The sequence below is a fragment of the Trachurus japonicus genome, chromosome 13, assembly GCF_045865225.1.
Source record: "Trachurus japonicus isolate A0001 chromosome 13, Traja_1.0".
Taxonomy (NCBI): domain Eukaryota; kingdom Metazoa; phylum Chordata; class Actinopteri; order Carangiformes; family Carangidae; genus Trachurus; species Trachurus japonicus.
In genome coordinates, this window is record NC_140919.1 from 3,901,593 (window position 1) to 3,917,624 (window position 16,032).

Here is a 16,032-nt window from a genome sequence, read left to right on the forward strand (position 1 = left end):
TTATACACGATCTAATCAACAGGCTGTATGACAAAAGAGGAGTGTAGCTATTAAAAATAAAATGCCATAGCATATATCGGCTTATTTATTTTTTTAAAAGTTTTTTTTATTTTTTATTGACGTTTCAATAGCCTACAGAGAAAGAAAACCACTGATTAATTATTGCTCCGTCCTTTTGCTCAGAGCTTTCGGAGTATGCGGAGCCAGCCATCGAGACCATCATTGGTCATTTTGGGAGAGAAATCTCAGGTGAGGACGAGTCGGCTGCAGCAGCCCCTCTCATCGATGGCACAAATGTTAAGAGGGATGGCATTGCTGTCATGTCAGCGCTCCGTGGGTACGGAGGCTTGGACTTCAGAAAAGGCTGTGAAGTTCTGATCCGGGATTTTGAAGACATCTACCCTGAGTGGGCTAAACTGGCAAAAACAGCTGGCGTCATCCCTGTGTCCAGTGTGCCTGCAGAGCGAGGCTTCTCTCTGCAGAACCCAATAAAGACGGCTCAGCGAAGTCGTCTGGTGGAGAGCAAGGTGACGCGGCTGTGCGGAGACCTTGAACACCTTTGATTTTTCAGCAGCTGCAGAACATTTTACACGCGCGAAAATGCGCAAGAAGTGAAATAGACAGAGAGAGAGAAGTTAAGGGAGTAGCCGAGAGTTGTTTTGTTCTTTGTTTTTTACAAAGCGGTGGACTTTTTATTACCTATTATTTCAGCGGCACGCCGCGTTAAAAAAAGAAAAGAAAAAGAAGAGCCAGTCCAGATAGCCGACTGTTTTATGTTTAGAAATTGTTTTATCTGGACTTCAGTTTCTCTGTTATGGGCAGGCTTGTACAACACTTAGGCTATTTTCTTTTTTTAGAATTTTAGGCCTGTTTAGCTTATTGTAATTGTCAGGTAGACGGCACTCAATAAAATGAATTCCAAATTGTCATGCTTTGTTATCATTATTTTATAGACACATGTATACATATATATAAAATGCATATCATTTATCACTTTAAGATCAATAAATTCTGATTGACCGGAATTTCAAACATTTGTCCGGTAAATTGAAACCCTGCCGGTCACGTTGACCGGTACGAACTTTTTCTAGCGGAAACGCTGACACACACACATCTGAAACTGACTTGGCAGCTGAGCGTGACCACCTCAAAGGTCGTCTCAAAGCCATGTTTGATGACCTCGTCGACAAGCTTGACAAAAATGAGACGTTCCGAGCCCCAGTTGCCTCCCTTGTGTCATCATATCAAAAACTTCACACTGACAGTGGCCTCATCTCAGCCTTGTCATCATTTGGAAAACATAGGAGTGCTGCTGCTCACAAAATCAAGATGCACCCAACAAGGAAAGGTCTGCTGCAAATGAGCACGCAAATAGGCGTGCAACCTACAGCTGTTGCTCGGCGCAAGACTTCATATAAAACATTAAATGTGTTTAAATGCAATAAAAACAGATGTGTGTCATAGAGGAGGCTTAGATCTTCTGTCCTGTGTTGATTCTGAGCCAACAGGTCACATGACCTGGGAGTTATTGAGCTCTAAAGCTCATATTTACAGTATAAAATATATTTAAAAAATTCATATAAAATAGTAAATGTGTTTAAATGCAATAAACCATATAGAAACGGTCAATCAATCGATCAAAATCCGCATCGAAAGCCGGCTTTCTGACTTGATTTACTTCTGTTGTCAAGACAACCGAAAGACCGAAACAGACGATGACGTTTCACGGCCAAATCAAACAACCAATCGGAGAAGAGCTCATCTAGCCAATCAGAGGCGAAAAGGGCGGGACCTTCATGGACTTTCCCTACCATCCTGCGGGGGCAGCCTTTTCTGTCCCTGTATGTGCCACATGCTCCGATGTTAAGACTGTGGAGATCGCTGAACAGTTTGGGACTAGTATAAAAATTGTCCACATAGAGGTTGTACCCACTGCCCAGGTAAGATGGATTGATTAGTGACAGGACGGAGTCGTATGCGAGACCAGAGCCAGAGGGAAACTGCGATTTGCCCGTGTAGACTGTGAAGTCTGAGGTGAATCCGTTGCTGCTGTCTGCCAAAACAAACAACTTGAACCCCCGTTTCGTTGGCTTTGATTTTATATACTGGGTAAAACCAGTATGGGCCTTTGTGGCGACCATCCGCTCGTCAATGGAGAGGTTCTGCCGGGGGTGGTAGAAGGCTCGACATGGATCCTTGATGGTGTCCATCAGTGGCCTCAAGCGGAATAGCCTGTCGTGTTCTGCAGTGCCTTTCTTCGCATCGTTCCTGGTGTCGTCTTCTGGATCACTCATGTGGAGGTTCCAGGATATAATCCTGTACCTGTCCCTGGGCATGAGTGATGCAGGAAAGGGGATGCTGAAGATTGTGTTCTTCCTCCAGTATTCCTTGATGTCGTTCAATTTGATCAGCCCAAAAAAAAAAGTTAGACCTAAAAACTTAAAAAATTCTGGGATAGTTAGGTTCTTCCATGGATATTTTTTGCTGTTAACCAGATTTCGCTCTGCTTTCTTGTTGGTGTTGGTGCATATTTTTTGGACTGTGGCCTCTGGTGAATATGTACTGCCTGGGTTTAGTTTGTGTCCAGGAGGTCTTGCTGGAAAAAACTTCTTGGGCACCGGACATGTATCTGGATCCTCCTCTGATTTCCAGGACTTGGGATGGGAAGGTGAAGAAGATCTTGCCCTGGTTGGAGGAGGAGAGTATGTAGTCGGGGATAGCTGTCGTTTCCTTTGACGTCTTTTCTGTTGCGTTGAATTTTCTCCTGCACAGTTGGCAGAGGAGGAATGGAGGTTTGCAGGAGGCTCAGGTGATGTTTGCGCCAGTACAGGGGTAGTACTCGGAGCCGTAGCAGAGCTACTGGACCCTTCATCCTGAAAACTGGAAAAAAAAAGAAAAGAAATAAATACAAATAGGCTACATACAGAGCCAACATATAAGCCAGTATTTCTTTTCTTCAAATATTTCACATCTCTACGAATACGAATATGAAAACTTTATTATCCACAGAGTGGAAATTCCTCTTTGGTTTCACCACCATAGACATGTCTCACAACATCAGAACACATAACACAATAAAAAAATAAAAAAACATTCTCACATTACTGTATAAAACAACATCTTCTCACATTACTGTATAAAACAATATTTTTACGTGACATAAATAAACTAAGAGTGAAGAAAATACCATGGATAAACTTCTTTTTTTAAATTTTATTTTACAAAGCCTAAACTAAATACAATGGACAAGTTCTTATATTGTGTTTGACATTGTGACGACCCCACCCTCTAGGTTGGGGGCTGGTCTTTGGCGGGCTGCTGGTTGGTCTGCTTTTGCGTTCAGGTTCGTTGGAGGTGGGACCGTCATCAGGATGAATGCGCCACACCTGGGCCCGGTGGAGCGCATTTGACCCCGACGCTGGCATCACTCGCTCCCACTCCTCTCCACGCCGTCCCAGAGGACGCCACGGCGCGGCCGGCTCTCCTGTTTTCCCTTCTGTTCCGCACCCACACGCACACATGCACCCACACACGCCTACACCACTGATCACTGATACTGATCTTTTGCCTTATTATTGATTATGTTAAAATAAACACGTCACTTGCGTTGGAACCTCGTCTCCTCTCCCATCTTTTGTTACCGTCTCAGAGCCGGACTGTAACAGACATAAACTAACAGTAAAACAAAAAATTATGGACAAGCTTTTATGTTTAGCACATAAACAAAGAGTAAAATAAATACCACCTATTTTTTTCAGTTTTATTTCACAAATACTGAGAATAAAAGGGTGAATGATACTCACTCTTCACTAGGATCCAATCCTTGCTGGTAGAGGATCTCCTCGTCCGTCAGAAAGCTCTCAGCTCCTGACTCTTCCCCACTGTCTAAGATGAGCTCAAGAGCTTGCTCAGCTGAGAATCTTGCCATTCTGGCACAAATCAAATTACGGTCACGGTCGATCGTTTTTCTGAATGAAAAGTCTATCTATCTATCTATATACTATATTCTATCTAACTTTACAGAGTACTGTCGTCTCGCTCGCCACTACTTTTTCCCGCCACAAGGTGTCAGTATTTCTTTGTGTATATAAGTCCTCCTACGACGCTGGCGTAAGTCAGCATACGTAAAAGCAGTGATGAATCCCATTGTACGCCACTTACGTATGACGAAGGCATGTACACGGCATTTTATTGGTCAACAGGCCCCAAACACAGCGCGTCAAGATGGCGGACCGGAAGGAAAATATTACCGGCGACAAAATACACCAACATTCCATTGGAATGCCCCTATTGTGTTATTGTTCAACATCCCCAAAAACACCCCCAACTTCACAGTGGATTATAAAACGTCTGAAAGTACTAGAAACGAGTGGAGCACGGCATCGGAACGGCCGAGGGGTTTCCTTTCGGGAGCTTTTCAAAATAAGAGCCTACGATACTGCGATATGAAAATATGAATCAATAAATAATGTGCGCTCTGTTACATCGTCCGCGATGCAGCGGACCCCTGAGGTTAAGCCTCAGCTTCATTAAAGTCAACAGAAGCTGGTCTGTGGAGTCAAGCTGGAAGGTACCTCTGTAGAGAGCTACCAGGTGTTCAGCCACTGACAGGCCAGTATGGAGCAGACAGAGAGCTTCAGTCCTGAGGACAGTCTTGTGGAGAGGTTCTGCACATTGTGTACCCTGATCAGTGGTGGCAGACAAAGGCATCAGGGGGAGACTTGAATTGTAGTTGTGATCACGCAGTGTGAAGTCGTCCCACAGGGTCCCAGCATCTCTCTGGGCCTTCGGCTCATCCAGCTGATCCACAGCCTCATGCTCCATGCTGGGTGTTGCATTTTCATCTAGAAAAACCATTCACCACTACTGTGAATAAGACATTTTCAATAACTATCAAATTATCAACAGCGATGGCAAGTGGCGATTGATCTGTACTTTGCCAAATGACATGGTCATGTACAAGGTGTTTAACAGGTGCATCCCAAAAAAGTTAATGTTTGTGTTTTGGGATGCACCTTTCCATTTCCCCGTTATTGAAATTGTTTGTAATTTTTTGTTTGTTTTGATGATTGCGACTTGAATCTCATGAAAATCTAAAATCCAGTACCTCAAAATATTAAAATAGAATATGGTAAATTATTTCCTGTTTCTTCTGAACTGTAGGATGTGACACTGCCAAGAAAAACGCTGATTATCACACCGCCCTAACCGGGGATCGAACTCGGGTTACCGAGGTGGGAAGTCTGTGACCACCTAACAACTTCCGGAAAAAAATTTAGACTACAGATTAAACAGAAGTCCGTGCGACTCAATATTAAAAAAAACAACAACAACAAAAAACAATAGGGCGAGCATAGTCTGCACCTATGGTAGTTTCGCCAGTGACTTTATCAGGATATTCTATATTTTGAGAATATGTGTCCTCTTTAGGTGTGTGGCGTCTTGTCAGCTGTTATACATAAATAAAAATGAGTGAAGTCATTGCCAAACCATATGAGGTAGGCTAATAGTATAATTAGACAATAGAAAGCCTTATTGTCACTATACACATGTACAATGAGATGAAGAGCTGCACTTTCAGTTCTAACATTTAAATACAGTAGCTACAAGAGAAAAAAATTCTTAAATGATTATTGTAAGGCAATAAATGAAGTGAGTAAAGAGGATGGACAATGAAATTGAACTTGTGTCACAGCTTTGAATACGTATTTATTAAAAATGTATTGCACATTAAGACAGTGACAAGTAGTCTGGGGGTAGGGCCCTTGGACTGTGAGGTTAAGTGAATGCGTGAGTTCAGATAATTCACATGACAATCCAGATGAATGTTTTAGTTTCTCTTTCACATTATGTTCATCAAAAAGAATTACAAACCATAATTGAATAGAATGATTAACGTAGCTCCCAAAAATTACACATTTTTTAAAAAGAACTTTTGTGAATAAGCTACTTTAAAGCAGAAGTAAGTGAATGTTTGTGTTAATCTAAGTCTTAAATAGTTGTATCTTCCGACAGCAATCACTTCTATAGAGTGTTTGGTCTGAAACACGGGTCTGTCAGTCACTCTGCTCTGCTCTGAGCCCAGGAGAAAACTTTCCTTGTATCCTACAACCTTTATCCAATGAGGAGAGAGAACGGCATAAAGGGGCAGTCCTCTCTGTGTGTGCAGCCAAGGGATGCGCCTGAATGTGGTGACGTAGGGACGAGGACCAATAGATCCATGATGAGGGCGGGGGCTTTAGTTTAGTTTAGTTTATTATTACGGGACAATGTACAATACCATTAATCAAGAACAGAGAAGAGATGGTTGTACCAGATTTAGCCACTAGGGCTCATTTCCATCTGTAGTCCCAACATAAAACTCACAATACAATCACAATAAAATACAGTTTACAGAAAAATACAGATCACAGTAAAATACAGGAGAAACCCAAGACATAGAACAACACATGGACGGCACAGTAGTAGTAGTAGTAGTAGTAGTAGTAGTAGTAGTAGTAGTAAACCTTTATTTTACCGGGCAAGAATTGCTAAGAATACATTCTTATTAAGGCAATGGCCTGGTAGGAGGTGAAAGACCTCCTAAGGGGAAGGGAGAGGGGGAGTATAACATTAAAATATAGACAATAAAAGCACATACAACAACAGTGACACAAAAGAAGAAATACTAAAGACAATAAGCCAACATAATGCAATGACATACCACAAAATGACAGTTAGTTTGACGTACAGTGACATACAACCTGTTATGTAAGGACAGAGACATTAAAAGTAAAAACAGTGATACTAGACAACCATAAATGAGACAGAACAAAACAACAACAGTAACAGACGGTGTTAGTGAGGTTAGTGAGGTGACAGGATCAGAGAGAGCTCTGGCTGGGACAGCTGCAGGTAGCTATACTTTATACTTTATGGATTTAGTTATGACTTGTTTGAAGGAGTTGACAGAAGTAAGAGTTTGTAACTGTAAGGATTTTTGGAGTTGATTCCAGCTGTCGGCGGCAGCAACCTGGAAGGAGGAACGGCCCAGGGAAGAGTGCGCCCTCGGGCGCAGATGCAGAAGCTGGGTTAGGTAGGGAGGAGTAAGACCTAGGAGGGTTTTGAAAACCAGCATCAACCAGTGAATGTTGCGCCTGGTTTCCAAGGGGGGCCAGTTTGCCAGGGTGTAGAGGTCACAGTGATGGGTCCTGTACGGGGCGTTGGTAGCAAATCGAATGGCGGAGTGATAGAGCACGTTGAGCCGTTCCAGTGCTCCTTTGCAGGCAGATCTATATATGACGTCACCGTAATCAAAAAGTGGAAGCACAGTGAGCTGGACCAAGGAGCGTTTGGCAGTGGCAGTGAACGAGGAGCGGTTACGGTAAAGAAAGCTGAGTCTGGCTTTCACTTTTGACTGCAGAGAGGATAAGTGCTCAGCGAATGACAGGCTGCTATCTATCCAGACTCCCAGATATTTATACGAGGATACCAGGTCAAGTTTTTGGCCGTCAGTGGCCAGAATGGTACCATCTTGGACAGCGTGCTTACGACCAAACCACATGACCTTGGTTTTGCTGGAGTTTATGGATAGGCCGAGGGCAGAGAAGCCAGACTGTAAGGATTGGAAGCTCTGTTGGAGTGTTTCCAGGGCGATTGCATGGGAGGGGCCGGTAGCATAGAGCACTGTGTCGTCGGCATACAAGCGAATAGATGAGTTGGCAGCTGATTTAACTATATCATTTATGTAAATTGAGAATAGGACTGGGGCTAAGATTGAGCCCTGTGGAACACCATTTAAGATAGACAGGGGTTGTGAAGAAATACAGTCAGATTTCACAAATTGGGTGCGTCCAGTGAGATAGTTCTCGAACCAGGCTAACGAGCTGTTTGAAGCACCGATGGAGTTGAGGCGAACCAGAAGCTGTTTATGTACTACGTTGTCAAAGGCCTTAGCCAGGTCGATGAAGACGGCCACACAGTATTGTTTGGAGTCCAGAGCACTGATGATGTCATTAAGTACTTTGAGCGTCGCAGTCTCACAGCTGTGGCCTGCACGAAACCCAGATTGAAAATCAGACAAGATATTGTTGGTGTTCAGGAAGCGAACCAGCTGTTTGCAGATCAGTCTCTCGAGTATTTTTGCTATGCATGGTAAAATAGAAATAGGACGGTAGCAGTTGGGGTCAGCTTGATCTCCGCCTTTATTTATTTTATTTAACCTTTATTTAACCAGGCAAGCAAATTAAGAACAAAATTCTTATTTTCAAGTGCAGCCTGAGGGGGAAGGGAGAGGCCTTTAAATAGATCCATGACGAGGGCGGGGGCTGCTAACTCCATCGGCTGACAAGAAGTTAGCCAAAACGACCGGATCGCTTACTTCTGCTTTAAGACAAGGATATCATACAAGAGCCCCCCCCCCCCTTTGTATCTTGGTTTTATGCTTGTGTGCCCGATGTTGTTTGGCCTGCCCTGAGTGGGATTCGTACCCCCGGTCTGCCGCACCAAGGACGACTTTCAAAACCGTTTCGTCAAGAGGTCAATGACCACTTGGCAGTTGCTGTACCTGCGGACGTCCCGTTACATTTGCTTTTTTTAGGTGACTTTGCTAGCCTAGAAATCTAGATGCACCCTAGCGGCAGCAAATATTTAATGATATAGTCTGGCTTGTCAGGCTATGACTTTGCTGCAATTGTGCAGGTGTATAAGCCTCAATGTATGCAATAGTTAGGAGTAGTTCCTCACAGGGTTTAAGTTTGTGCCTGGCCTTAAGGCCTGCCTATAAATGTCCACACCAAACTCCTCACTCGTCATAAAAGGGTCAATGTGGAGCCTCAAATGTCCCTCGACTCTCTGTTGCATATCCAGAGGAGCTTGTGGAACCTCCACCGCAGCCTCTGGGTCAGGGGTTCCAACCGGTCCCTCCCGGTCCATGCCCCAGGTTGCTGCATCTATCTGCAGATATGAAAAAGACTTAGTTAGAACTATGAAGGGCGGGTGCGCATGTTGGTGGGGCCGGTCACCCACCCAACAAAACGGTAGAGGAAACAATGTGTTGTACAATGAAGTCAATGTTACCGTATTGCCCAATAGCAGGCCAGTCACCCAGAGTTGCTCTGGGGACCTATTTCCCTCTGTAGAGAGAGGATGCCTGTCCCACATCCAAATAAACTCCTGGAGATGCCAATTTAGTCTGGGCAGAAACACAAAATGCAGGCAGATGATGTGAAGATCTCGATCTGGATCCAGTTGTCCCAGATCTTCGAGACGCCTGAAAGTGCTGTCGTAGTTGCACACAACCATACACCACACATCACGCCACAGCCTTTCAATCCTCTGGTTGTGGACACTCTTGCCTGTGATGTGGCTTCTTCTCTCTGTTTCATATTTATTGGACAGAAATGCAAGACAGAGACTAAATCTATAATTAGTTGTTTAAGGGTTTTAAAAAATACCAAAAAAAGAAAAGAATAACCTTAATGATAGAAATTTTGAGACAAGTAATATTTACTACAGTTGTTTTAGGCATGCTTATACAAGATCCCATAGAGAGAATGAGCAGAAATAAATTATCTTACCAGGTCCACGTTGTGGATGTTCCAACATGCATCTTGCCACATCAACATTTTCCCCGCCCTTGTCACTTCTGACACAGTGAGGCAAACCATGCCGATTCACAGCTGTCAGGAAACACTCAAGAACTGTTGCTGCCCTGTTGTTTGCATTACCCGTGAGGTACATAATGCGTCGGCTGTATCCGTCGATTCCTCCATGTATGACAATTCTCCAGCTGTGAGAAGAAAAATACTTAGGAGGGAATAATAAACGATTATACATTATAGAACCCCTAAACCCTTTTAGTTGAAAATGAAATTAAAAAATTTGACAAAGATTTAAAGCCCCACTGCATACTTTCTCAACCAAACTAATTTAAGCGTTAGAAATACTGTTAATAGTATGAATGTTGCCTCAGCTGAAGCCGGACTCGATTCTGGTCAGCTGAAATAGAATTATGGGACTTCCTTGTGCGAGTAGGAACACCGCTCTTCCGGTACACTGTAACTTCGCCGATCTCCAAAGACCGAGCTGAAGGCTGGAGTGACTGCTCATATCATATCGACTGCTCATATCATATCGTATCATCAACTTATCATGGCCGAGTAGCGTCCCTCCAGCTCTGTAGCTCTTCTTGGCACAGGTTTTCATTAACAATGGTGTTGACAGGCAACTGTACTGTAATCCCAACCAGCTAATAAATTACAATATGTAAAAATCTTCTACGGCTAACTGTAAGCCTCGCCCTCTTTCTTGAAAAAAAAAAAAGAAATGTGGAGTTTGTGTGTAATGAGGAGATTTGTTGAAGAATGAGGCAAACATTTTTTTTCTAATATTAATCGTGAAAAGGCACAAAACATTTATAAAAAAAATAGTTTGAAAAGAACGTGGTAGGAGCGCACACCAGAATTGAGGAGGAGCTGACAGCCGGAACAAAAACAGTGAAGGAAGAAAAAAGCAGTCGCTCAACTCATAGCCTTGATGTAGACAAAATATATATAATTTATTAAAAAAGGACCGACGTTTCGACCTCACACAGGTCTTCCTCAGGGTGTACTGGCACAGGACACTGATGAGGGGATAAATAGGTACAGGTGTGTGGGGCTCGAGGGGGGCGTGTCCCTCACAGTCGAGTCAAGACAGTAGTTGGGTTTCCATCCACCTTTTCTTATGCGCATTTTGTGAAAATGCGCATTTATACTTGAATGGAAACGTCAGAAATTCGAATAAAGGCAGTAAATGCGCATAAAAGTTTATACGCTTGGAGGGGGTGGATTTGTCAGCGTATCGATTAAAGGAAATGTGAGTTTTTGTGATGGAAACAGATTATGCGAATTGAGGCAGAGTTTGTGGGTGAAGCTGCTGGACTTCACCCAGCGACGCCCCGGTGTCCCAGCTCTCCTCTCTGCTGCACCGCAACACAAACGCTCCGTAACCCATAATCTTTTGTTTATGACGGTTAAGACGACACGAACACACGCCGTAACATCGTTATGTAACTTATGTTAACAGATGCACATGGAGGAGAGGAGCGGAACCAAAACAGCGGAAAAGCGAGCAGACTGTCACAGTTCTACTGTCTTTCTGTGTAAATATCTCATGTTACAACATGAAAACCTGCAGTTTATATTCAAGTGCGGCCTATATGTATTTTCTTTTAAAATGTAGCTGGTGCGGATTATACAGGTGCGTCTATAGTCCGGAAAGTACGTAAATTGTCCATGATGTTGAGTGTCAGCTGAGTGTCAACTGTTGGATACAGTCATGCTCTCTTATGACGTAATCTCACGGCGCACTCCTCCTAATCGCAAAATACTAATGAATGGAAATGGGCATAAATTCGCTTTGCTTTTTGCGCATTTTCACAAAATCCGCTTTTAAATTCGATACGACTTGGATGGTGTAGTGTATTATTTACCTGAACTTTTAGCTTTAACATCATGTATTATGTTCTTCTTTTTATGTGTGTCCTGTTGTTCACATTTTTCCCGTGAGAGCCTTGCATAAGGTCGTAAACTCTATAGGTTGGATCCTGTCTCATGTCCATAAACGACAGACATGAACTGTGTATGTTAAACATTTATAGGACACGTAATGCCTGTCATAAGATATAGATAAGATATAAGGTGGAGTTTTGGAGTTAGAAAGTATATAAGATCATGGTTTTGAGCCTTAGAGAAGAAGATCCCACTTTGGCACCAGGGATGCTTCAGGATTCGGCATTTTTGTACACTGTTCTTCTTCTTGTTAATAAACTTCTTTTTGAACACAAGTGAAGACGTGTCGGCGGTGATCCCTTCTTTTCATCAACACATCAATATACCACAATTTTGGCGTCACGAACTTGGGCGTGTTTGTGGCCTCTCAGCGTTGGCTGGCAGCTCCACTGGGCCGACTCCCGCAACAGCCGGCTTCTACTAAGGGTGAGTTTTTCACATAAGTGTGCGCTGGTTTGCTCGTGGGAGCTGCTGTCTGTTTGCTGTTGGGTCACACCGTTAAAGATCTTTGTGTGGGTGATTGTTGTTCTGATGATTAGAAGAAGGTTATCGTTCTAAATTTACCTAAATTTGGGGGTTTTTTGGTTTTTGTTTGCGTTACGGGCAACGCAAAAAGGGGGAAATAGGGAATTTGGGGTAAAAGGGAAATAGGGATTTGGGGTAAAAGTAAAATAGGGAATTTGGGGTAAAAGTAAAATAGAACATTTGGGGTAAAATGGGTATGTGGGTAAAGAAAAGGGGTAAAAAGGGGATTAAGTAATGGGTAATAATATAAGTTAAGAATTGTTTTTAGTGGGTTTAAAGGAACTGGGGTTAAAGAGGGTTAACTAAAATAAAGGGATTAAAGAGGGTACATTTGAATAGAGGGTAAATTTGAATACTTGGTAACAGAGGGTGAATTTGGACATTTGGTTAAAGAGGGTTAATTAGGATATCTGGTAAAAGGGGGGTAAAATTTGAATAAAGGGATATTTTGGGGTAAAGAAGAAAGTTAAAGGGGGTATTTAAAGAGTAGAATAAAGTTAAAAGTGGGACAATTAAAGAGAGAGATAAAATATAGGGAAATTGAAATAGTTTTCTAGTTAAAAAGAAGTTAAAAAGTAGAAAGAAACTGCAGTTATTAAGCAAGAGAAATATGTGATCACTTACCGGTACATTTGAGTGTTTTGTGTTTGTTGTCTATTATGTTTTGTGTTTGTTGATTTTGTTGTGTATGTGGCTAATGTGATAGACTCTATGTTGAATAAGGCATAAGAGGTAATATAACTTGAGAAACAGGAGATATAATAATAGTAATAGTAATAGTAGTAATAATGATAATATATACATTAATAGGAATTTATGAGATAAGATATTTTGTCTAAAATAAATGAACTTTTAAAGGACGTTTGATAGAATATATGAGCTCTCTATGGGGACTTTTTGGTAGAGATAAGCCTCTGTTTAGAGGACTTTGGAAAATAAATCTGTAAGAAACATATGAGCCCTGGAAGAAGGACTTTTTTATGTAGTGGAGAATTTTTTTGATAAAGCCTGATTAACTTTTTTATCCAAAGGATACATCTTTCAAAAATAATGCATTCACAGAATGTCTAGGGGGGTGCAGAATAAAAGTATTAATTTTACTGAATTTTAAAAAATAGTATATAAATAATTGTTTAATAAGTTTTGGCGGGTCCGAAATATATATATATTTACATCTGGTTACGTTGGCAACGTCGGCATGGAATTATCTCTGTGGCAACAGCATTAGAACGTTGATGTCATGTGTCGACTGCTGTAACTGGCGACCAGTACAACGGAAGGTTGGAGCGAGAGCTACTGGCCAGGAGGAATTAAACTTGTAGCTATCACCTTTAAAGTGAGAATGTTTTTATAAATTATAACATTCCAAAGTTATAATACAGAATTTTTGAAAGAAAGGAAAAGTTTGCAGTAGGAATGTGCATCTAGTGATTTTATAAAGCACTGAACTATTTGTCTGTCTTCCTTTCATGGAGCGAGAGTTCAAGGAGGAGACCAGAGCCTAAGAGGTGTGTCTAGAGGAGGACAGAGGACAGCTGGCTTGCATCACAAGGATTGAGGCTTGCGGACGACAGTGCATGCATCTGGATCCAGTGATCAAGGCCAGTGTGATTTTATCCACAAACTCTTTGTAATACTAGTTGCTTTTAAATGAAAGTGTGTACATTTGGTTGTACATTTAATTTTATTAGTAGTATGGATTAACAGAGTGCATTCATTTGCTCACATACATAAAACCCAAAATTGTACAGTATGTTGTAGTTATTTAGAGGGAAGACTTGGCAACTGACTGATTAATCAAGGCTAACTGATGTTGAGCTTTTGTAATTTGATAGATCTGATAAGACTTTGAATTCCTTTGAAGTTATTTGTTTCATCTTTCTTTTGTTGACCTTGGCAATACAGAGGTTATAAATGAATTAATCAATAAAAATAAACTAAATAATATTTAATTAGTTAAGTTAAAGTTAAGCACAAGAATAAATGGGAGCCATGACATTGATAAAATAGATGTAAACAATCCAAAAGTAGTTACTGTTGTTGAACTAGTGTAGAAGAAAAATCCTAAATTATAGGCATCAAAGAGGTGTTAAAGAAAGGGTATAAGAATTGCTCTGAAATTGACTATCCATGGTCATTAGAAGAAACACTCAATAAAGATATCATTTAAACAATAAAGTTGCTGGTGTCCATATATAAGGTGATCGAAAAAATAAAATAAAATAATAAACAATAAAAAATAAATAAAAGAGATGAAAAATATAAAAAGAGACAAATAGAGCTTGACATTCTCCAGTTGCTTGAAAAGGAGGGTCAAAGATGGATAATGAGAATCCTTCATTTTCAAGAAGGCATGCCAAGAAAAAACCTCTTTCTAGGGAAGAAGAAGAGAGACGACAAACTTTAAGTAGGATTGATAAAAGCATAGATCAATGCCTTAAATATTTGGACCAATACACCACACCAAAAGGCCGGAGATTGTTACAGGAACAATTACAGGACTTGCAAATGCAAAAGAAAAAGTTATTGAAAAAAGCCTCCCAAAAATCACCAAGGAAGGAAGATAAGTCTGATAAGATCTGTCCAGTGGTTATCAGAGGACAGAATCTGGTGTATAAATCTTGGGATGATACAGTTATGCAAGATTTGTTTGAGAAATTACCCATTCTTCAAGATGGAGCACATCCTTGGATTTTAAAGTTGGAAGAGATTATGTTGGGAACGAAGCCTACCATGGGAGACTTTAAGAGACTTCTGGTAAACATTATTGGGGTTCCAGCCATGGAAGAGATTTTACAGAAAGCTGGATATAATCGATATGTGGGATATACTGTGAATGATTCAGAGCTGTTTGCAGCAAATAGAGGTCGATTGTATAGAGCGTTAAGAGATACATTTCCAACAAATGTACACCCTGATAATATTCATGTTGAATCATTAGGACAAGAAGAAAATCCGAGATCCTATGTGTCGAGAGCCTATCAGGTATGGAGAAATGTTACAGGGAATGATCCAGAGGAGAGTCAGCTGGAACAATCAGTCTTGCGAGCTAAGATTCAGAAGGGGTTGCCTCCGTCAGTGAGGAGCAAGTTAGCAGAAGTGGTTGGCCTAGGGAGCATGACAAAGAGTGTTTATACAGATCACATAGCACACCATGTAGAGCTGTATAGAAAGAAAGAGCATGGACAGAAGGAGCAAGATCAGGAGATCCTCAGACAGCTCAATCAAATTCAATTGGTGGATAATAAGAAGGAGGAGAAGCAAGTAGTTATGCAGAACCAGCCTGAGACAAATCAGTTCATGCCACAGCCACAGCCACCACCACAGCCAAATCAGTGTCAGTGTCAGGCATCACAGCCTTTATCAATGGTTCCTGTAGCTTATAATGCACAGCCGACCTTTGGTCTGCAGCAGCAGGCATGGAGAGGAAGAGGTCGAGGTAATTTAGGGAGAAGAAGAGGTCATTTCAATCCAAATTTTCAACAAGTCCCTGAAGTGTGTTATATCTGTGGACTGGTTGGTCATTTTGCTCGTGAGTGTAACAAACCAGGAGGAGGAAATTTCAGAGGGAATTTCAAAGGAATCCCAAGAGGCTTTAGAGCTCAGCCAATGACATTCCGAGGACTGTTGAACCCTCTCAGGGGTCCGCAGCTAGGATTCTAGGACTGCCCAGAAAATCCGAAAGGGAGGTGTCAGTTGGTACCTCTTACAAAATTAATTGAGCTCTGTTACAAAAAACAAAAAACTACAATACCTATACTGGTATCAGGAGCATACACCTATCTGTACTTTTGGGAAGAGATGCTTTGTGCTCTGTGATGACACGAGCGTTGAAACCAGTTAATTTGTTCTCCTTCTACGTCTCAACTGTCCACTGCATTGGCTGGCATATTATTAAAACAAGATGTAAACATTTAGGAAGTGCAGGGTAAAATATCAACATCAGGATAAGGACATATTTTGACTTATACTTGTC

At 41.6% G+C, this 16,032-nt stretch overlaps 2 protein-coding genes across 2 annotated transcripts; one reads left to right on the forward strand and one right to left on the reverse strand.

The window, feature by feature from the left end:
- Positions 1-8,706: 8,706 nt before the first annotated feature.
- LOC146975282 (uncharacterized) lies at positions 8,707-9,720 on the reverse strand. Its single transcript, XM_085794689.1, has 3 exons — positions 9,558-9,720; positions 9,058-9,356; positions 8,707-8,952 (listed from the first exon to the last, which is right to left on the reverse strand). The coding sequence occupies exons 1-3, from the start codon at positions 9,718-9,720 to the stop codon at positions 8,707-8,709; spliced, it is 708 nt and encodes a 235-aa protein (XP_085650815.1).
- Positions 9,721-14,564: 4,844 nt separating this feature from the next.
- On the forward strand, positions 14,565-15,711 carry LOC146975283 (uncharacterized). Its single transcript, XM_085794690.1, has 2 exons — positions 14,565-15,393; positions 15,698-15,711. Exons 1-2 carry the CDS (start codon positions 14,565-14,567, stop codon positions 15,709-15,711), a joined length of 843 nt encoding a protein of 280 aa, XP_085650816.1.
- Positions 15,712-16,032: the final 321 nt, after the last annotated feature.